The 16741-nt window shown below is 50.1% G+C and overlaps 1 protein-coding gene across 4 annotated transcripts in view; it reads left to right on the forward strand.

Annotated features, from left to right (window-relative positions):
• HNF4A (hepatocyte nuclear factor 4 alpha) overlaps nucleotides 1-16004 on the forward strand; it is a gene marked incomplete at both ends in the record, with an annotated part of 31996 nt that extends 15992 nt beyond the window's left edge. For 2 of the 4 annotated variants that reach the window (XM_080628243.1, XM_080628241.1), the window contains 9 exons: nucleotides 3372-3546; nucleotides 5120-5214; nucleotides 7527-7633; nucleotides 9966-10121; nucleotides 13121-13208; nucleotides 13755-13910; nucleotides 14193-14429; nucleotides 15083-15205; nucleotides 15862-16004. In XM_080628243.1, the coding sequence (XP_080484369.1) occupies nucleotides 3372-3546; nucleotides 5120-5214; nucleotides 7527-7633; nucleotides 9966-10121; nucleotides 13121-13208; nucleotides 13755-13910; nucleotides 14193-14429; nucleotides 15083-15205; nucleotides 15862-16004 (1280 nt within the window). Of the gene's footprint in view, nucleotides 1-3368; nucleotides 3547-5119; nucleotides 5215-7526; nucleotides 7634-9965; nucleotides 10122-13120; nucleotides 13209-13754; nucleotides 13911-14192; nucleotides 14430-15082; nucleotides 15210-15820 lie in introns of all 4 variants that reach the window. The other 2 variants (XM_080628242.1, XM_080628240.1) reach the window with 2 other exon arrangements.
• Nucleotides 16005-16741: the final 737 nt, after the last annotated feature.

The raw sequence follows: 16741 nt of genomic DNA on the forward strand, positions 1-16741 counted from the left end.
TCCCGGGGAGGGCTAGCGCATGGCAGGGGCATCAGTCAGCAGCTCCCAGCAGATCATGGGGGGGGTTCTGCTTCCCTGGGGAAAAGCAGAGGTAGTGAACAATGCTGTGCTCAGCACAGGCAGGATGGAGCCGGGCACAATGAGAGGCTCCCACCAGACATTCAGCACGAGGGCTGGGGCTAAGCACAGGGGAGGTCTCTCTGCCCCCAGATCACAACCAAGAGAAGAGACTAGCCGAAAGACTGGGTGAAACGCTGCTGGTGGTTCATCAGACAGACTACGCAGCCTGCGGCTCCAGAGCAGAGCCAGTCCCAGCCCATCGGCAACTGGAGATGGGTTTTCCCAGAGCAGAAAGCCACTTAGCGCCCGGCAAGGGTGGAAATCACTACGGAAAGTGATTCAGGTACTGCCCTGAGGCCACGGCCCTTCCATTCAGTGCTGCGGGGTCAAGAGGCTCAGCCTCAAGGGAAGAAAGGGACCTGGTGGGGATGGAGGAGCATTCCCATCCCTTCAGGAGGGCAGGATCACACTTAATCCAGGATTCGCAACACTGGCCCACCCATTTAGGACCAAGGAGTCCTGATGATTAAATGCTCAGAGATAACAGGAGATTCCTCACCAAGTCCCCCCTAAAGTCTCTCTAAACATGAGGTTAATGACTAAACAAAGCAGAGCAGAGAAAACGACCCCCCTGAGCCCTTTCTCCCTGCCTGCTGTGTCACTGAGGCTGCTGGGCACCCCTGTCCCAGAAGCACAGGCTCTTCTCTCACAGCCATGTACATGTCTTCCCTGTGTTATGGCTCTACCCCATCACAGACGTGACACCGTGATGCCAAAGTGGCTCTGCTGTGCAATAACGCCCCAGCACCCAATGGTTTCAGCCCCTTCTCTGCTCCCAGGGGCTGGTGCTACCCACCAGGGGTCTCAGGGCTTAGAGCATCCCCTTCGGATCTGCCAATGTCCATCTGGGATAAACCCAGGTCTTGCTCCATCTCTGTGCCCCTCTCCCCACAGGAGCTCCTGCATGGGGGCTTGTGACTTGGCCTCCACAGGGCAGAGGGACATGATAATCTTATATGACGAGATCAAGTGAGATACAAAATACACCCTGGGGTGGATGAGTCAGCTGGGTCAGGCAGTGTCAACGCCTCTCCTCCTCCTCCTATGCCCAGCTCCACACCAGGTCTTACCTCCAGAGCTGCTTTGGCACTCCAACAACTGCCCACACAACCTCTGCCTCCCAGCCTGGCCAAGGACTGCAGGAGAGATCAGCTCCAGCCCAGAGGTGATTGTTCAGCACTGAGCAAGTTCGCCACAGATCAAATGCATCCCATGTTCAGACAGGCTTGGGGACCTCTCGAGGAGCTCCTGTCCTAACACAGGTCTCAGCTGTGAGGTCTCAAATTAAAGTCAGATTTTTTCATTCCTCCATTTACCTTAACTCCAAATCACAAACCCACTTCACTGCAGCAGCCACAATGTTTCCTGGCACCATGAAATAACCTTAATTGGAAAATTATCCATTAGGCAATAATTTTATTGTTGGTTGGCAATTAGAGGAAGATGTTGTAATTTCTTTGATAATGGTGCCAGTTTTTCCTGTTCTATGTTCATCTGATTACAGCATGATACACTGCTAGAAAGGGATTTACCTGGGCACTCACAGACACACAAGTAATGTGGTCATAGGTAAATCAATTCTTCCTTTCTTGTGTTAAGTCTTATGTTCAGCTGAAATTGGAAATCTGTCCAGAATCTAATCTGTCTGGAATGACCTGCACCCAGCCCAGCCCTCAGGATGCACTGGAAGGAAGGATGGTTTTGGAGGCAAGCTCTCAAAGGGACAAGGAACAGCCAGAATGGGCTTTGGAGTGGAGAACAGAGCTTTGCAAGGACAGCTGCCCACACAGAAATGCAGCTGTGTGCCAGTGTGTGCCAGGCAGGAATAGGGAGAGGCAGCAAATTGACTTAGAAGGAAATCCAGGAGGGACACGAGGAATTAGAAAGACAGAAAGGTAGCAGGGAAATGAAAGGGCTGGCTTGAGATCCCCAATGCTAGCTCACTGCTGCCAAGGGACAGCACGAGCAGGCTGTGCAGCGGCTGCTGCAACAGCCCTTTCTCTGCAAAGTAAGAACTAGAGCCCTATCCCAAGCAGCATTACCTCAACAGCACCATGCTCCAGCTACTGAACAGAGCCCTACTGGGACCAGCCTTTTTATAGCATCCAGCTCCCTTTCTGCTGGGTGCCGAGTGCGAGCAGCTGTGGCCCTCCCAGGGTGATAGCTGCATCCCTGCCAAACCCAGACACCTGTAGACTCAAGTACTCAAATCCCAGCAGGTTCCTGTGGCTTTGTAGATCCTGGCTATCATTTGCAACCAGGGTTTCCACTGAGGCAGGGGGATGTGCCTGTGCTGATACAAGAAAATGTACATAGGAGAGGACAATTAGATCAACTGAATTAAGGGCTCATCCCTTTGGCCTTGTGGTTTGTTTGGCTTGCTGGAGGGGTTTTAGCATAGGCCTTGTATGGTTTTGAGCCCTTCAGATGTCCTTTTCTACAGAGGCTGTTGCAATTCCCCATCCTCCCAAAACAGCCCTGCAAGTGCCTGACTGTAAGGACCATGCGACACATCAATCTCAGCTGTGGTGCTACCAGACTCTGGAAAATGCCCAACATACAGCCTCCTCCACATCATAGCATCACCCTTTCTTCCTCATCTAGCTTGAATCAGTCCTTCCTTGCACAGGTAGTGTTTGCCGCATGAGTTTTCCAGCTGAAGCCATTTAAGTTTATATGCACTAAAAGTCTTGTTCTCCTGAAGAACCCCAGTGCAGGCTGGTGCTCCATAGCTGGCACAGAGGATCTCAGGAAAGGGAGCTGACCACCTCATTTCTCTAATAGTGTCTGCTCACGGCTACCTTGGGCTCTTTCAGTGCTATAACACAAACATCTCTCTAATAAATCAGCTGCTCACCCTGAGCTGTAATACCTCAGCTTTAACTCTGCACCAGCTTTTTCTCTGGCCACGCTACTGCAGGCCAAAGTACTTGCAAATCCCAAAGGAATTTTGGCTCTGCTCTGTGACTCCTGCAACTGGGCTTCCGCTTTGTCTGAAGGTGTTGCTGGAATCAGGCCTTTGGGAAGAGCTTTCTCACCCTGGCACATGGGGAGCTTTGGCACCATCGAAATGCAACGACTTAACACACTCGGAGCATCCCAGCAGTTCGTACGCACCTCTCTGACCTGGCTCTCTCTGGCTGCAGTTAACCAGGTTCTTCCAAAAATCAAGTCTCTCACTGGAAACTGAGTTAGGAAATGTTGTCTGTCTCTCTCAACATCTTCTTCTTCCTGTGTCCTTCCCCAAGCAGACACGTCTCCATCAGAAGCAGCCAACCTCAACACTTCCAACAGCATCGGGGTGAGTGCACTGTGTGCCATCTGTGGGGACCGCGCCACAGGGAAGCATTATGGGGCTTCCAGCTGCGATGGCTGCAAGGGCTTCTTCAGGAGGAGTGTCCGGAAGAATCACATGTATTCCTGCAGGTAAGGACAGAGGGGACAGAGTAATGTGGCTGAGACAAAACAGTCCCTAGGAGCTGAATGACAAAGCCCTCAAAGTGCAGCAGCATCCTTCATCCTCTCTGCATCCTCCACCACCTTCCCTGACCTCACCCTGCAGCTGGGAATAGTCAGAGACTGCTGCCACTGTGGGACTGACCTCCAGTGATCACTGGGGAAAGACTCTTGCCCAGAATGGCCTTGCCCTATTCTTTAAGGGCCAAGCACATGCTCTTGCAAATGGATGTGGTCAACTATCTGTGTGGCCAGCAAGCAAGGTGATGACAGGAGGAGCAACAAGCTGGGCAGCAAAGCATGCGCCTTGCGTCACTGGTGGTAGCCCATGGCTCTCCTGTGCTATCAGCAACTGTAACCTGCCTGTCCCCTGCTCTGAGCAACCCACATATAAACAGTCACAGAGGAAACTACGGAATCCTCAGCTCAGAGTGCCTAAATCACTCAGCTTTTCGAGTGAGTTACTCCTGATGGCCTGACAGCCACTTGGAGAACGTGAAGAGCAACGTGACTCAAATCTGAGTCAGACAGAAAGAAGCCCCAAGTTTATGAGTGCACGTGAAGCACTTGCACCCCAGGTTTATTCAAGCTGCTGCCCAGGGAGCGCCTTCCCCACAGCTCCATTGGAAAAGCCAAAGTGCCCAGTTCTTTGGAGGCAAGGGCTTTTACATAAGTGCTACAGAAATGCTTAGAAAGATGCTTTCAGGCACCATTTGGGTAAATCTGAGGCCTTTAAAAAGCATGGTAGCAACAAGCCTTTTCAGAAGCTACAGAGCTCAGCATGGCTGGGAGCCCTTTCCCAGCTCCGTACACCTTTGCCTTTACTTTGCAAGCTTGATCAAGCCCCGGTAAATTAGAGCAAAGTTGCAAGTAAAATTCATGCTGCAAACGGCCACCAGGCCTGTGCTGCACGCAGGAGCCACACACATCAGAGACCAGTGTTTGCCCCACCATGTGCAATGGATTTGGTGATACAAGTGTGGAGGGAAGGAGCTGGTTGCTTCCCAAGTGCTCTTTGAAGTGCAGGTGGCTGCAGAGCTGTTTGCACACCAGTGATGCTGTTCAGAGGTCAGAACCAACAAGCCTGGACACAGCCCTGGAGAGATGCAGGGACTTAAACCCACCTCTTAACCTTACTGACTCAAGAACAACCTTCTACCCTTTTTTAATTCACATAAATACGTCCTTCCTCCCTTCTAACTGGGATCTAACTTACAATAGAGGCTACCAAGTTGGCTCTGACTCTCCTGGCTCACACTCTTAATTTCACTGGGGCTTGTTAATGCACCTCAAGCATCCTATGCTTACTGGCCAGCAGCCTGAGCTCCTGCATGTGGCTGTCAGCTCTAATCCACCCTTATTGAACACCCAGAGGTAGAGCAGAGGGCTGAGATGTTCAGTGCAAAGAAGAAACCTCAGGCTAAAGCATGGAAATGGCACAGACCGGGGCTCCTTTCTCAGGGTGAGCATCTGGGAACCTGCTCTCTATCTTGGAGCCTTCAGGCTCAGTCTTGCTGCTCCTCACACTCCTCTTTCTTCCCAGGTTTAACAGGCAGTGTGTGGTAGACAAAGACAAAAGGAACCAGTGCCGATACTGCAGGCTTAAGAAGTGCTTCCGAGCAGGAATGAAGAAGGAAGGTGGGTGATGGCATGGCTTCCCTGTGCTCCCCCCAGCAGCAGTCAAACTGTCTGCCTATGTTGGAGGAAGCCCTCACAGCCCAAGGCCATACCCCCATTGTAGGGGGGTAGAGGAAGAGTTTTGGCCTCCAGTGGTGGGCCCTGCATGTACCCAGCCTGCCTGCTGCCACCCATGCAAAGCCCTTGCAAGCAGTCACTGTCCCAACAGTTGAGGGCAAGGCATGGGGGCCCTCTGTGCTCCCACATTCAGTGTCAGGACACTTCCCAGGGCACCTCTCAAATGCCATCAAAGACAAGCCCATGACAGTGCTACAGGACCCTGCCTGAGTCTCACAATTACCCATGCTTGTACACACGAATCACAGTGGGCCTCTTCAGCCCATTCTCCCTCACACTGACACACAAATCACTTGTGCCCCCACATACCTGGGGCATCCGAGCGGTTTAGGAATGCTTCTCAACATCCCTGAGAAGCAGAAACTTCCAAGAAGGCCTGGAAATTTGAGCATACTTTGGGAAAACTGCTCTGAGTGCTGTTGTCACCATGAAACCCAAGGCCGGCCTGGTGAGCCCAGCAAAGGTCCAGCTGTCATTTTGCACCTTTTTTTCCTAATATGCATATAAGTTCTTGCTGACCCTCTGCAGAGAGCTTACTTCTATGTGATACATTCACCACTGCAGAAAAACCCAAAGCAAGGTGGAACATTCTGGCTATTTAATTCCATATGCAATGACTAAAGACACCCACCCCCCTGTATGGCCCAGGGCCACCCCACCACCTTCCCTGCCTCTCTGTCTCTGCACCCTTCTAGGTCCCCATGACTCAGACACAACAGGACAGGATCCACCCTCTTCTTAGCCCTGCTCTGTTCTCAGGAGTATGTGCAGTGGGGCTGCTGTGGCTCTTTGGTAGAGGGAAAAGCTGTCAGGAGCAGCCCAGCGGCGTGGCTTGGCATGGCACAGAACTCATGCCACTGATGTCTGCAAAGGGACAACCAGGAGGCATTTGGCCCTGTTGTTCCATGTAGAGAAATCAAACCCTGCGCTCCCCCACAGTTCACACCCCCTTGAGAAGAAACTGAGGAGAAAAGGGGTCCTTGAAGACAACAGAAAAGTACCAGCGGTACCTGGGTGGCTTCCCCAGGAACATCGGCCTGGGGGAACACCTCTGAGCAGGAACATTTATTCCCTGTTAAAGAGGATGAGGAATTGCAAGGAACTTGGCTTGGCTCTTACTGCAGAACATAGGAATCCTCCTCTCCCTGCAGCGCCCACTCATCCCATGCCCGGAGCTTTGCTGCTGTCTGTTAATATTCAATAGAAGTTACATTAGGTGCATGACCAGCTAATACTGAGCAAACATTTGGAAAACATCATGGCGTGACTGAACTCGGGGTCCTGCTACTGATAACAAGCAGCATAACCTTGAGAGCTCCTATTTACAGCCGCTGACTGCAGGGCTTTGCTTCTGGCCCAGCCTCGTTATTGCTTTTTATCAGGTGGATTTATACATTGAGAACGTATCAATCCAGAGAGCCACCAGCCTAAGGCAGGGACTGTTCTGTTTCCCTGCCATCGATCAATACCTTATTTGAGCAGATGGCTTTGACTGGCATGGCCATGGGGAGTTACAGCCAGCCCACAGCCTCATGGCACACAGAGGCAAATCCTTCCCCCAGCACTGCTGCTTCTGCTCTGGTTGCTGCTGTCTATAGACTCAAGACCGTGCAGAGAGGCACGCTGGGGTCAAACCTGTCCTGGGACTCTCTTTACAATAAGGTATGGCAGAGCTCAGTTGCTCTGGATAGATAAATAGAAGCTGTTCTGCACCTCCTTCCTTATCGTAGCTTAGATGGAAGGTTTCCAACTGCACCTACCTGGTGCAAGAACTTCCCAAAGGAGCACACAGAAGTCATGTGGACAGACAAGGAAGCCATGCAGATTCCTCCATTTCACACATAAGCTTTGGGCTATGTGCGAGCGTGGCCACTGTTTCAGACCCCTTATATTGAAATCAAAAGACTTAGAACCAGATCCTTTGAAAGGAAACTTTCCCATTGAAGTCTACAAGCTTGGAAGCAGGCGTTTGGGTTCTGTAATAATCCCATCACAGGAAAGCCTAATAAAGCCAATCTGAAAACAGATCCACCAGATGTAGACAGGTCTCACAGGCATCCCATCACAAAGCTGCCCTGCCAGGTAGGGAAGCTGGGAAACTGCTTCTAAAGAAAGGGAATGCCAAAAGTCTGCACTAGTTTCTGGTGTGCATTGCATGGAGGAGCTGCAGCTCAGCCAAAATAACTCTCTTGCAGCTGTACAAAATGAACGGGATCGAATCAGCACCCGCAGATCAAGTTATGAAGACAGCAGCTTGCCCTCCATCAATGTCTTACTGCAGGCAGAAGTCCTGGCACAACAGGTACCTCTCTTTCTTCTTTGGCAAATACAAAAGCATCAGGCACTATCTGGCTAGTGGAGCCAGAGAGTATTTAACAGCACAGTCACCAAATCACCACTCCTTTTCTAAAAGTAACTTATCTGCCAACTCAACGTTGGCTTTTCAAAGGCATTTGTGACCTGAAACCATCCCTCTAATGCTCCTTGGTCCAGATCTCAGTTGTAGTAATACACAGTAATCTGTTCTGCTTGGTTGTGACACATGAAGGCTGGAGAGCCTGCTGGAAGAAAATAGAGTAGAATCATTGAAATCCAAGGAGCTGCAGCCACCTAAGCCAGCTGAGGGGCTGGCCTCACATGAACAATCTCCCTTCCCATCGGCTGCTGGGAACTTCAGATTGTGGCTTCCTGCGGTTTCATGAGGAATCAGTTTCATGTTTGTTTTATGCAGATATTCTTTCCAGTGTTTGCTTTTAAGTCCCCATTTCCACAAGCATACTGCCAAGACTGATTTCCTAGAGCATTCACCTGAAAAGATGATTCTGACTTAGGAATCTGGATACTGCAAACAGTGTACATGAGAGCAGCACTCTCTGGGAGGACACAGGACAGGATGGGAGGGCACAGGCTGCGGGGAGGGTTTGTCTGTGAGAACAAGTGATGAGGATGGGGCTGGAGGCAAGAGCTGCCACTCTTCATGGGAGGTGGGGAGAGCAGCACTCCTTGTGCCAGGGAACATGAAGAGGTGTTTGAGTTGGCAATCCATGTTCTTTCCTGCTTCAAGGGTCATCTTACCCCGAAGGCTGTCCTGGGAGATGCTTCAGAGCAGGATGAGCTGTGCTTAGGCTGTAAGGTCCACTTCCCCAAGCAGGGGATATGCCAGAAGGGACAAGGGCCAATCCTGTACACAAGAAGCATATCCAATCTCATCCTGCATCTCACCTTGTCCTACACAGGCCCTAATGTATTTATACACCCTATATAAATAACATTGGTGCTGCTGCCAAAGGTGTGAGATAAGGGGGTCTCAAGTCACCAGATCTGCAAGAGAAGGCCACTTCTGGGACAATGAGTCCTGTATCATCACATGTAAGTGTGGAGCAGGGTCTGCTGATAAAAACTACAACCATCGACAAATCCAGCGGAGCTCCTGCTCTCCCACAGAGCACGGAGAGACTCATTAAACAAGGCAGGCTCCAGCGCGGTAATTGGTAACTTTTATGTGCCTACCTAATTAGAACAAGATACTGCTGAGGAGCTGCTTTCTCCAAGATCTTGGGTCACTCACTCAGAGGTCTCTCTTTATTTGCTAAGCCTTCCGGGCTCTCCGATTAGGGTAATACATGGTGAGATTTTTACAATCGTATTTATTCAATAACAGCTCGAGAGCTGGAAAGCTTCCAGGTAATGCAACCTGGGGGGAAAAAAAGTGCAAGTGGCATTAGAATCCTATTTGCTTGGCAAGGTCCGAGCTGAAAACGCTGGCAGGAACAGGACAGGAAGAGCTGATGTTGTACAAGAGCACAGAGGGCAGGCGGAGGGCAGCGATGGGCTTGAGTTAATTGCTTACGGGAGCATGAGGATAAAGTAGTGACTAAGGGCAAATTTTCAGATGAGCTGGGTAAGCAGCTATGCATGAGAACCAGGGAGGAGGTTGGGTGCCTGGTTTGGGGGAGATGTTCTTTCAGGCTCTGTGTGACAGTACTTGCAGAGCTGTGAGGCTTGTTCCTTGTAAATGAAATGGCCCCATTTGCCTCTGCAATCACAAATAATTCGCCATGCAAAAAGTTCTTTTGGGGCATGCTTGTACATCAGCAGTTTTGCCAGAAGGGCCTAAAAGCTGAGACGCAAAGCCTGCAGGTGTCCTAGCAAAAGCAGACAAGGCAGGTCTGGACAAGCACTACTGGAGCAGAGTGAAATAGGGAGCAGTTCTCTGCCCTTTAGTGGGACAAGTAGCTTGTGTAGCAGCACTGGGTGCATGTGTCCTGGCTACTGGTGAGGCTGACTGCTACACAAATCCTTTTGCTCTCTCCTGGGTCTTGGCTGAGCACAGTTGTTCAGTGGAAGGAAGACCTTCACTTTAGAAACATTTCTTTCATGCCTTCCAGCCTGTCCAAGGCATGACAGCTTACCAAGATGATCCACAGCCTCAGCTCCGAAGCATTCCATGTTCACAGATCCCAAGTTGATCTCAATTTAAATGAGTTTAAATGTATTGTAGAGGCTGGGTGTGCAATAGAGAAAGTAATTATTGATGCTGGAGCCTGCATCAGCACAACCCACAGGCTGGGTGTTTTCCTGCCTATGTTTCCTCTGTGGCACTGAAAGCTAAAGAATTGCTTCTCTCCTTCCAGATATCAACCCCAGTTCCAGTGCTCAATGGAGACATCCGAGGGAAGAAGATTGCCAACATCTCTGATGTGTGTGAGTCCATGAAGCAGCAGCTACTGGTGCTGGTGGAATGGGCCAAGTACATCCCTGCCTTCTGTGAGCTGCCCTTGGATGACCAGGCAAGTCCCTCCGTCCCTCCATCCACTCCACCTCGCTCTGCCCTGGTGAAGGCAGCAGGGAGCTGAAGGAGAGCCAGGCGGCTGAGACCTTCAAAGGAAAGGTGCATTGACACTGTTATCCTGACTGCTGCAGCTGATTGGGAATGGCATCCATACAATGCCAGCACAGGCCATTTGCATGTGCAGCTGATCAGTTGATGAGCATAGTCATGATAACACTGAGCTCAAATTAGGTACATAATCAGATGCATATTTTGCATGGGTCTTTCAGTCAGTTATTTATTATTTACAGTTTGTGCAGCACTCTGAATACCTGAAGTGCTATATAAATGCTAAGGGTAATCAGACTTGGTAGGACAAATTCCTAGCCTACTTTGTTCTTGAACTTAAGCACAAACCTGCCTGTCTATCTTTCTGCTTCCTGCCTGGCCACATGTTTGTATCCGTTCTCCTGGTGTGGAATTATTGAACCTAAACGTAAGTTTGCTCCCAAGGCAGGGTTAAAAACCAGGAATATGTTTGCATTTAACAAAGAGATAGCACTGGCGGCAGGGTAATGCACTTCTGGCAGAGGCCAGCACAGGTAGGAAGATATTTCTAATCTGTCCAGTGCACAGTCACAAGACCCGATGTGTTCTTTTCAGATGGGATCAGTCTCCAGCCCTATAGACCTAGAGGTAATTTTTATACCATGAAGAAAACAGATATCCAGAAAGTAAGATCTGATCAAAACCCCCTAAAACCTAAATCTGAGCTCTTCAGTAACAGCGGCACAGAGCCCTAGGGAATTCAGCACTATTAACATAGGAGCATGTCTCTCTCTGTTCTATCGTGTGCAAGTGCTAAATTGTTTAAAATGGTGAGAAATCTGTTAAACTCCTAAGGCAAATACAACTCAAAAAGTATGAAAAGCAAAATGGACTCCAGTGGCAAATGACATTTACCCAGCACACAGGCTGAGCCCAGCGGAGGCTCGGGGCAGCTCTGCACAACCCATTGCATCCTTGTGCCATTTGGAACAGAGGCAGTAAACCTGGTTAATAACACTACAAACTACAGCAATTTCCACGTGAGCTCATTTTACCATTGTGGGGCTGCAAAATTTCTCAAAGAAGAAAACAAACCTAAAGATGACATTGTCTGGACCTTGCCTTCCTGCAGCGGAGAGGCTGCTCTCAGCATGCTCCATGGGTTTGGCTCATCTGAAATAGGTCTGTTAGGACCAGCCACCTCTCATCATGAGCAGCTCCCAATCTGTCCCAAAGGGCTTGAAAGACTGTGATGCACTAATGTGCTTTTGAATGACAATATGAGGACAGAGGCAGCAGATAATCAGAGGAGTGCAGGAGGAAGGACAGACTGACCGGGAACAGGAATGGACGAAACTAAGTCCAAGCAGCTGTCCAAGGGACATAAGAGCCAGTCCAGACACGTCCAGTGGGAACATTTAATGTTAGGAAATGCTCTTACATTGCCACTAAAATGTTGCCTGAGAATGAATCACCACAGCCAACATTTTTATAGGAAAAGTCATACCCAACCCCTTATTCTTCCTCTGCACCAAAATCTCAAAGTACTGGGTATGGTGGGCAAAGCTGACTCATTTTGAAGTTTAAATTCTACTTTGTTGTGTTACAACTCAAATATTTATCCTAGTTCACAACAGAGTGACATATTTCAGGTTGATCACTGCAAGCGTAAATATCAAATGAGATGGCTTTGCCTTGTTGAAGTAACTGAATTTAACCCTGCTCAAACAAGCAAATTTCACAGAAACAAAAATGATGGTTCCAAACTGAGCTTTCTTGCCTTTGTATTAGGCAGGTAATTTCTATAGGAGGGCTTTACTCTCCCTTGGGACTTGAAGTTTTTCCATCCTTCTCCAAGTTGCATTAGACAGGAAAGCTCAGTTTTGTGCAGCTCCGGTAATGACAAGGAGCTTGGCTAAGGTATCCACCCATGTTTGGATAGCGATAGAGAGAGGTTAGATGTTGGCGCACAGATAAAGGTTCCCCACTATCATGTGTGCGCAGTCTTTCTGCAAGGACCTCCACTCTATTTTGCATAACTCTCTTCACCCTCTGCAAGAAACAAATATCCCTCTCTCAGCCATGAGCATCTTTTCGAACCAGAGCTCTCTTCCACGGGTTACACATTCCCCTGGCACTTCTGGTAGGGTAAGACTTCTCTTGGCTTTGTCAGATGCTGAGGGATAGCACACTGGAGAAGGGCACCATTCCCATCAAGACACACTTGTCAGAGTCTCTCCATTAATGTTTAATGATTGTTTTCTCCAGCAGAGGCTCCTGGCTGGACATTAAGAAGCCTCTGTGTCAGGCTGTCCAATCGTTAACTTCTGTTTCTGCCTAAATCTCTGGAATTTTTAACTGAAGGAGGGCAAAAGATTCAGAACATTCTCAGGAGCTGCTGGAGGGTGTAAAATGAAACACTTCAATCATTAACATCAGGGCAGAAAAACATCCCTTTGGCTTTCCTGGCCCAAATGTCCATTGCTGTGGTGGGAATGAATGGCCAGAGGGTGACCCCACCAGCTGGGCGGATGCAAGTCCCCATAAGCGTGATTTCAGTGGGAAGCGGGCATGTTCCAGAGAGACAGCAACTGTTCACAGCAGTGGATTGAACTTCTCCCCACTTCCCAGGCTGGAGTGTGGTCACTGGTTCTGTACACTGTAGGAGCTGCCTTGTCTGCAGACGACCCACTGGTAACACATTCCACTGCTGGTGCGAGGTCCTGGGACAGTCTAGCATGGTCTTGCTCACGACATGTGCTATGAATACGGGGTGTTTCAGGTGCCACTGGTCCTGATGGGTTTAGAGATGTTAATGCACAGGAGTAAACCATTGTTTGATCCCTTTCTCTGACTGTGACTAGACAGGGGCTCTCACTCCCCATCCTTGAATGCTGGGCTTGCTTACATGGAATCACAACCTTGTGTCTGTCTCTGTATCACCCAAATAACTTTTCCCTGCCCTTGCAGGTAGCGCTGCTGCGAGCACATGCAGGTGAACACCTGTTACTGGGAGCTGCCAAGAGGTCCATGGTGTTCAAGGATGTCTTGCTGCTAGGTAAAGAGCATCTTTCTGCACCCAGCCCATCTGCTTCTGTGAAGCTTCCCTGTCGGGTGAAGGAGAGGGTGGCTCAGTGTTTGCAGACATCCTTTTTCCAGGGTGGTGGCTTGAGCTCCTCTGTATTTTAGTGAGCCTAACACAACCTTTGGGTGCAGCTAGGCCACACAACCTTTGGGTGCAGCTAGGCCTGGCTGACGTTCACATCAAGGCCATGACATGTGGCAAAGCTGGGGAGCTATGAACATTCACATTGAGACCACAAAGTCTGTGTAAGCAGGCTATGGTGTGACTGAGAAAAAGGCTCTTGCTCCCTGGTCAGCTTCTGCTTGCTTGAGTGACTCCTCTGTAAGGAGAGGCTGCTCTGGCAACACGGATCAGCATTGCTGCAGGGCTGAGCCAGAGAAAGGGCAGGGGGAGGACCCTTTTAAGTCCTCCACCCTCAAACTTATCCCGGCATTGCTTGCTTGGGTTCTGAACTCCTTGCTACCCCTGTTAAGTCTTGGGCAATGACAAGGTGATGTTCTCTGTGCTGCCTGTCTAAAGGAAATGACCACATCATCCCCCGGAACTGCCCTGAGCTGGTGGAGGTGAACCGTGTGGCCATCCGCATCCTGGACGAGCTGGTCCTCCCCTTCCAGGAGCTGCAGATAGACGATAATGAATACGCCTGCTTGAAAGCCATCATTTTCTTCGACCCAGGTATGCTCCAGCTTGGTGAGAGTTACCGGCAGAGGGGACTAGTTTGGGTTATGCCAACTAATACCAGACCCGAATTGTCAAAATGCTGCCTGATCTCCTCTCTGGGCGAAACTGTTCTTAGAGGAAGGGGAGAAGTCATCCTAAGAAGGAAAAAACCATCCTTTAGACATGATAAGAGAATCAGAGATAGCTCACCTCAGCCTGCACCCAGATTTCATGCGGTTACTGAAGGGCAGCTCCTAGGGAAGGAGCCTGGACAATCGGTTCTATGGGTTGTTTCAGATGCCAAAGGACTGAGCGACCCCTCCAAGATCAAGCGGATGCGGTACCAGGTACAGGTCAGCCTGGAGGACTACATCAATGACCGGCAGTATGACTCACGGGGCCGCTTCGGGGAGCTGCTGCTGCTGCTGCCGGTGCTGCAGAGCATCACGTGGCAGATGATAGAGCAGATCCAGTTCGTCAAGCTCTTCGGCATGGCTAAGATTGACAACCTGCTGCAAGAGATGCTGCTGGGAGGTGAGTGCTTGAGGGTCCTCTCAGTGTTCCCTGATCACCATCCCCTTGAGAACCTCCATAGCTATTGTTTCCTACATGAAAAAGGTAGAGACAGCCTGTGTGCAGGTCAGCCCTTGACTCACACAAAATCATCTCCTCCTAGCATTGACAGTGCTAAAAAGAGTCCTCCATTTCTGCTCACCTAAAGAGATGCAGTAGCTCTGTATGCATTTAGAGAGGCATCCCCAGCCCTCTGCATGTAGATGAGCTTTGCTGTGCAATCCTCAAATTCCCTCCAGCCATTTCACTTATCCTCCTCTGTGTCAGAAAGGAGTCATCAAAACACAAAGACCTGAAAGCTCAGATTGAAAGAATGTCCCTGATTTTCTAGTGGGAGGCATCCAATGGGACAAAACAAAATGAAGAGTTGCCACTGTGCTATTCTTTACATGGAGGTGTGACTCAGGAGGAGAGGAATATAATCCTTTATAAGGAAATGCAGGCAGCAGGCAGGGGTTAGTGAGGTAGTTTCCTCATCCATGGAACAAAATGGAAAGGGTGTGCTCCAATCACGTGTGCACAAGCTGATCATGCACAAAGCCTTGGACGTTTTGGTGCAGTGGGTCTGCCCAACTGAATTGTCTCCTGCTATTGTGGCAACTGATGTCTTTTAGGCTCATCAAGTGAAACGCCGCATGCTCACCACCCCCTGCACCCTCATCTGATCCAGGAGAACCTGGGAACAAACGTCATTGTGGCCAACATAATGCCTCCTCAGATGCACAACGGGCAGATGTGTGAGTATCACCTGAGCGATGGAGAGCTCCCGGAGAAACTGAGCTTTCAAGTGTGCCTTGAAAGAAGTTTCTACCTCGCAAGCAGATTTCCATGCAGGACAGACCCTCTGATAATAAGTGTGTGAGAAATTCCTATGCAGAAAGGAGGGAAAGACAAACAGAGAGGTGGGTTAGGTCAGATTAGATTAGTCTAGACTGATTCAACAAGATGTTCCCTGGCAGACTGTAACTTTTACATAGCCCTTAAGGAAGAATGATCCCATCCAGTGCCTACTGAAATCAGTGGGAAGGCTCCCCTTCGCTTCAATGGTGCAGACAGACCTTGCTTTGCCCTCTGCAAAAAATGCAGGCCACCACACAGGGCACCACATGGGAATTTGGGCTGAGATGGCCTCTGCTGAGCAAAAAAATGGCCAGTACAGGTCAAAATTCCAGCAAATCGACTCATTCAGTGTTCATTATTGTGCCTCTTCAAGAGAATCTAACCGTGCCTGTGCATCTGGGCAGCCCCTCAGCAAACACACAAGCCATCGGGAGCTATGGCTTCAGCACAGAGCCTCTGCCTTGCTTGCACCTGAACCCCACATGACTGAGGACAGATCCCAGTGCTGTCAGATCCATGAGGCCGCCCTCTAATTCTGTTTCTCTCTCTGTAGCTACTCCAGAAACTCCACAGCCATCCCCACCTGCGGGCTCAGGGCCGGAGCAATACAAGCTGCTGCCTGGAGCCATCGCAACCGTGGCCAAACAGCCCACCTCCATCCCACAACCTGCCATCACGAAACAGGAGGTCATCTAGCAACCTGCAGACCAGCTGGCCTCATTCAGAAGACCGTGTGGGAGAAAAGCCCAAACTGCCTCTGTCACTGTGAAAAGAGAACCCATCCAGAGTTCCCCGGGCGCAAACACACGGACTTGCTTCTTGGACTGGTCTACCACCACCAAAAGCTGTCTTCCTGCAGCTACAGACAGCACGTGCCATGGGCAGCCCTGAGCCCCAGAACTAAGGCTGAAGCCTTATTGAAACCCCCAGTCCTTGTGAGAAGGGCCAGATTTCTGCCTCCCTCTGAGGGGAGGTTGCAGTGACTGGGGGCTGTTCCCCCATTGCCACCTCTCAGCATTGGTTCAGCCATCAGACCCAGCGAACAAGCAATTCTCTGTGCTGTGTGAATGGAGGGCTTCCCTCCCGCAGCCACGCCAGCTCCCCACACAGTCCCCAGCCCAGCCAAACTTGATGGAGATGGCAGCTCCCCCAGGAGCATCGCATCAGGTGAACCACATGGGTTTTGCCCAGGCAGCACTGCCAGAACCTCTCCTCAGCCTTGGCTAGCCCCAGGTCTTTGCATGGTGTCACCCCCCAAACCAGCCAGGTCTAACACATCTTTCCAGCTGACACTGCGGCAAAGTCTGGCCCATGAGGATCTTCCACTGTTTGGATCCTTCTGTCTTTTGCAGTGTTTTGTTATTTCTGTGCCACGATCACCCCCCCCAACCACAAGGCTCAGAGAGGCAACCACTGCCAAACCCTTCCCCTAC

The sequence above is a fragment of the Psittacula echo genome (genome assembly GCF_963264785.1).
Source record: "Psittacula echo genome assembly, chromosome: 12".
Lineage (NCBI taxonomy): Eukaryota > Metazoa > Chordata > Aves > Psittaciformes > Psittacidae > Psittacula > Psittacula echo.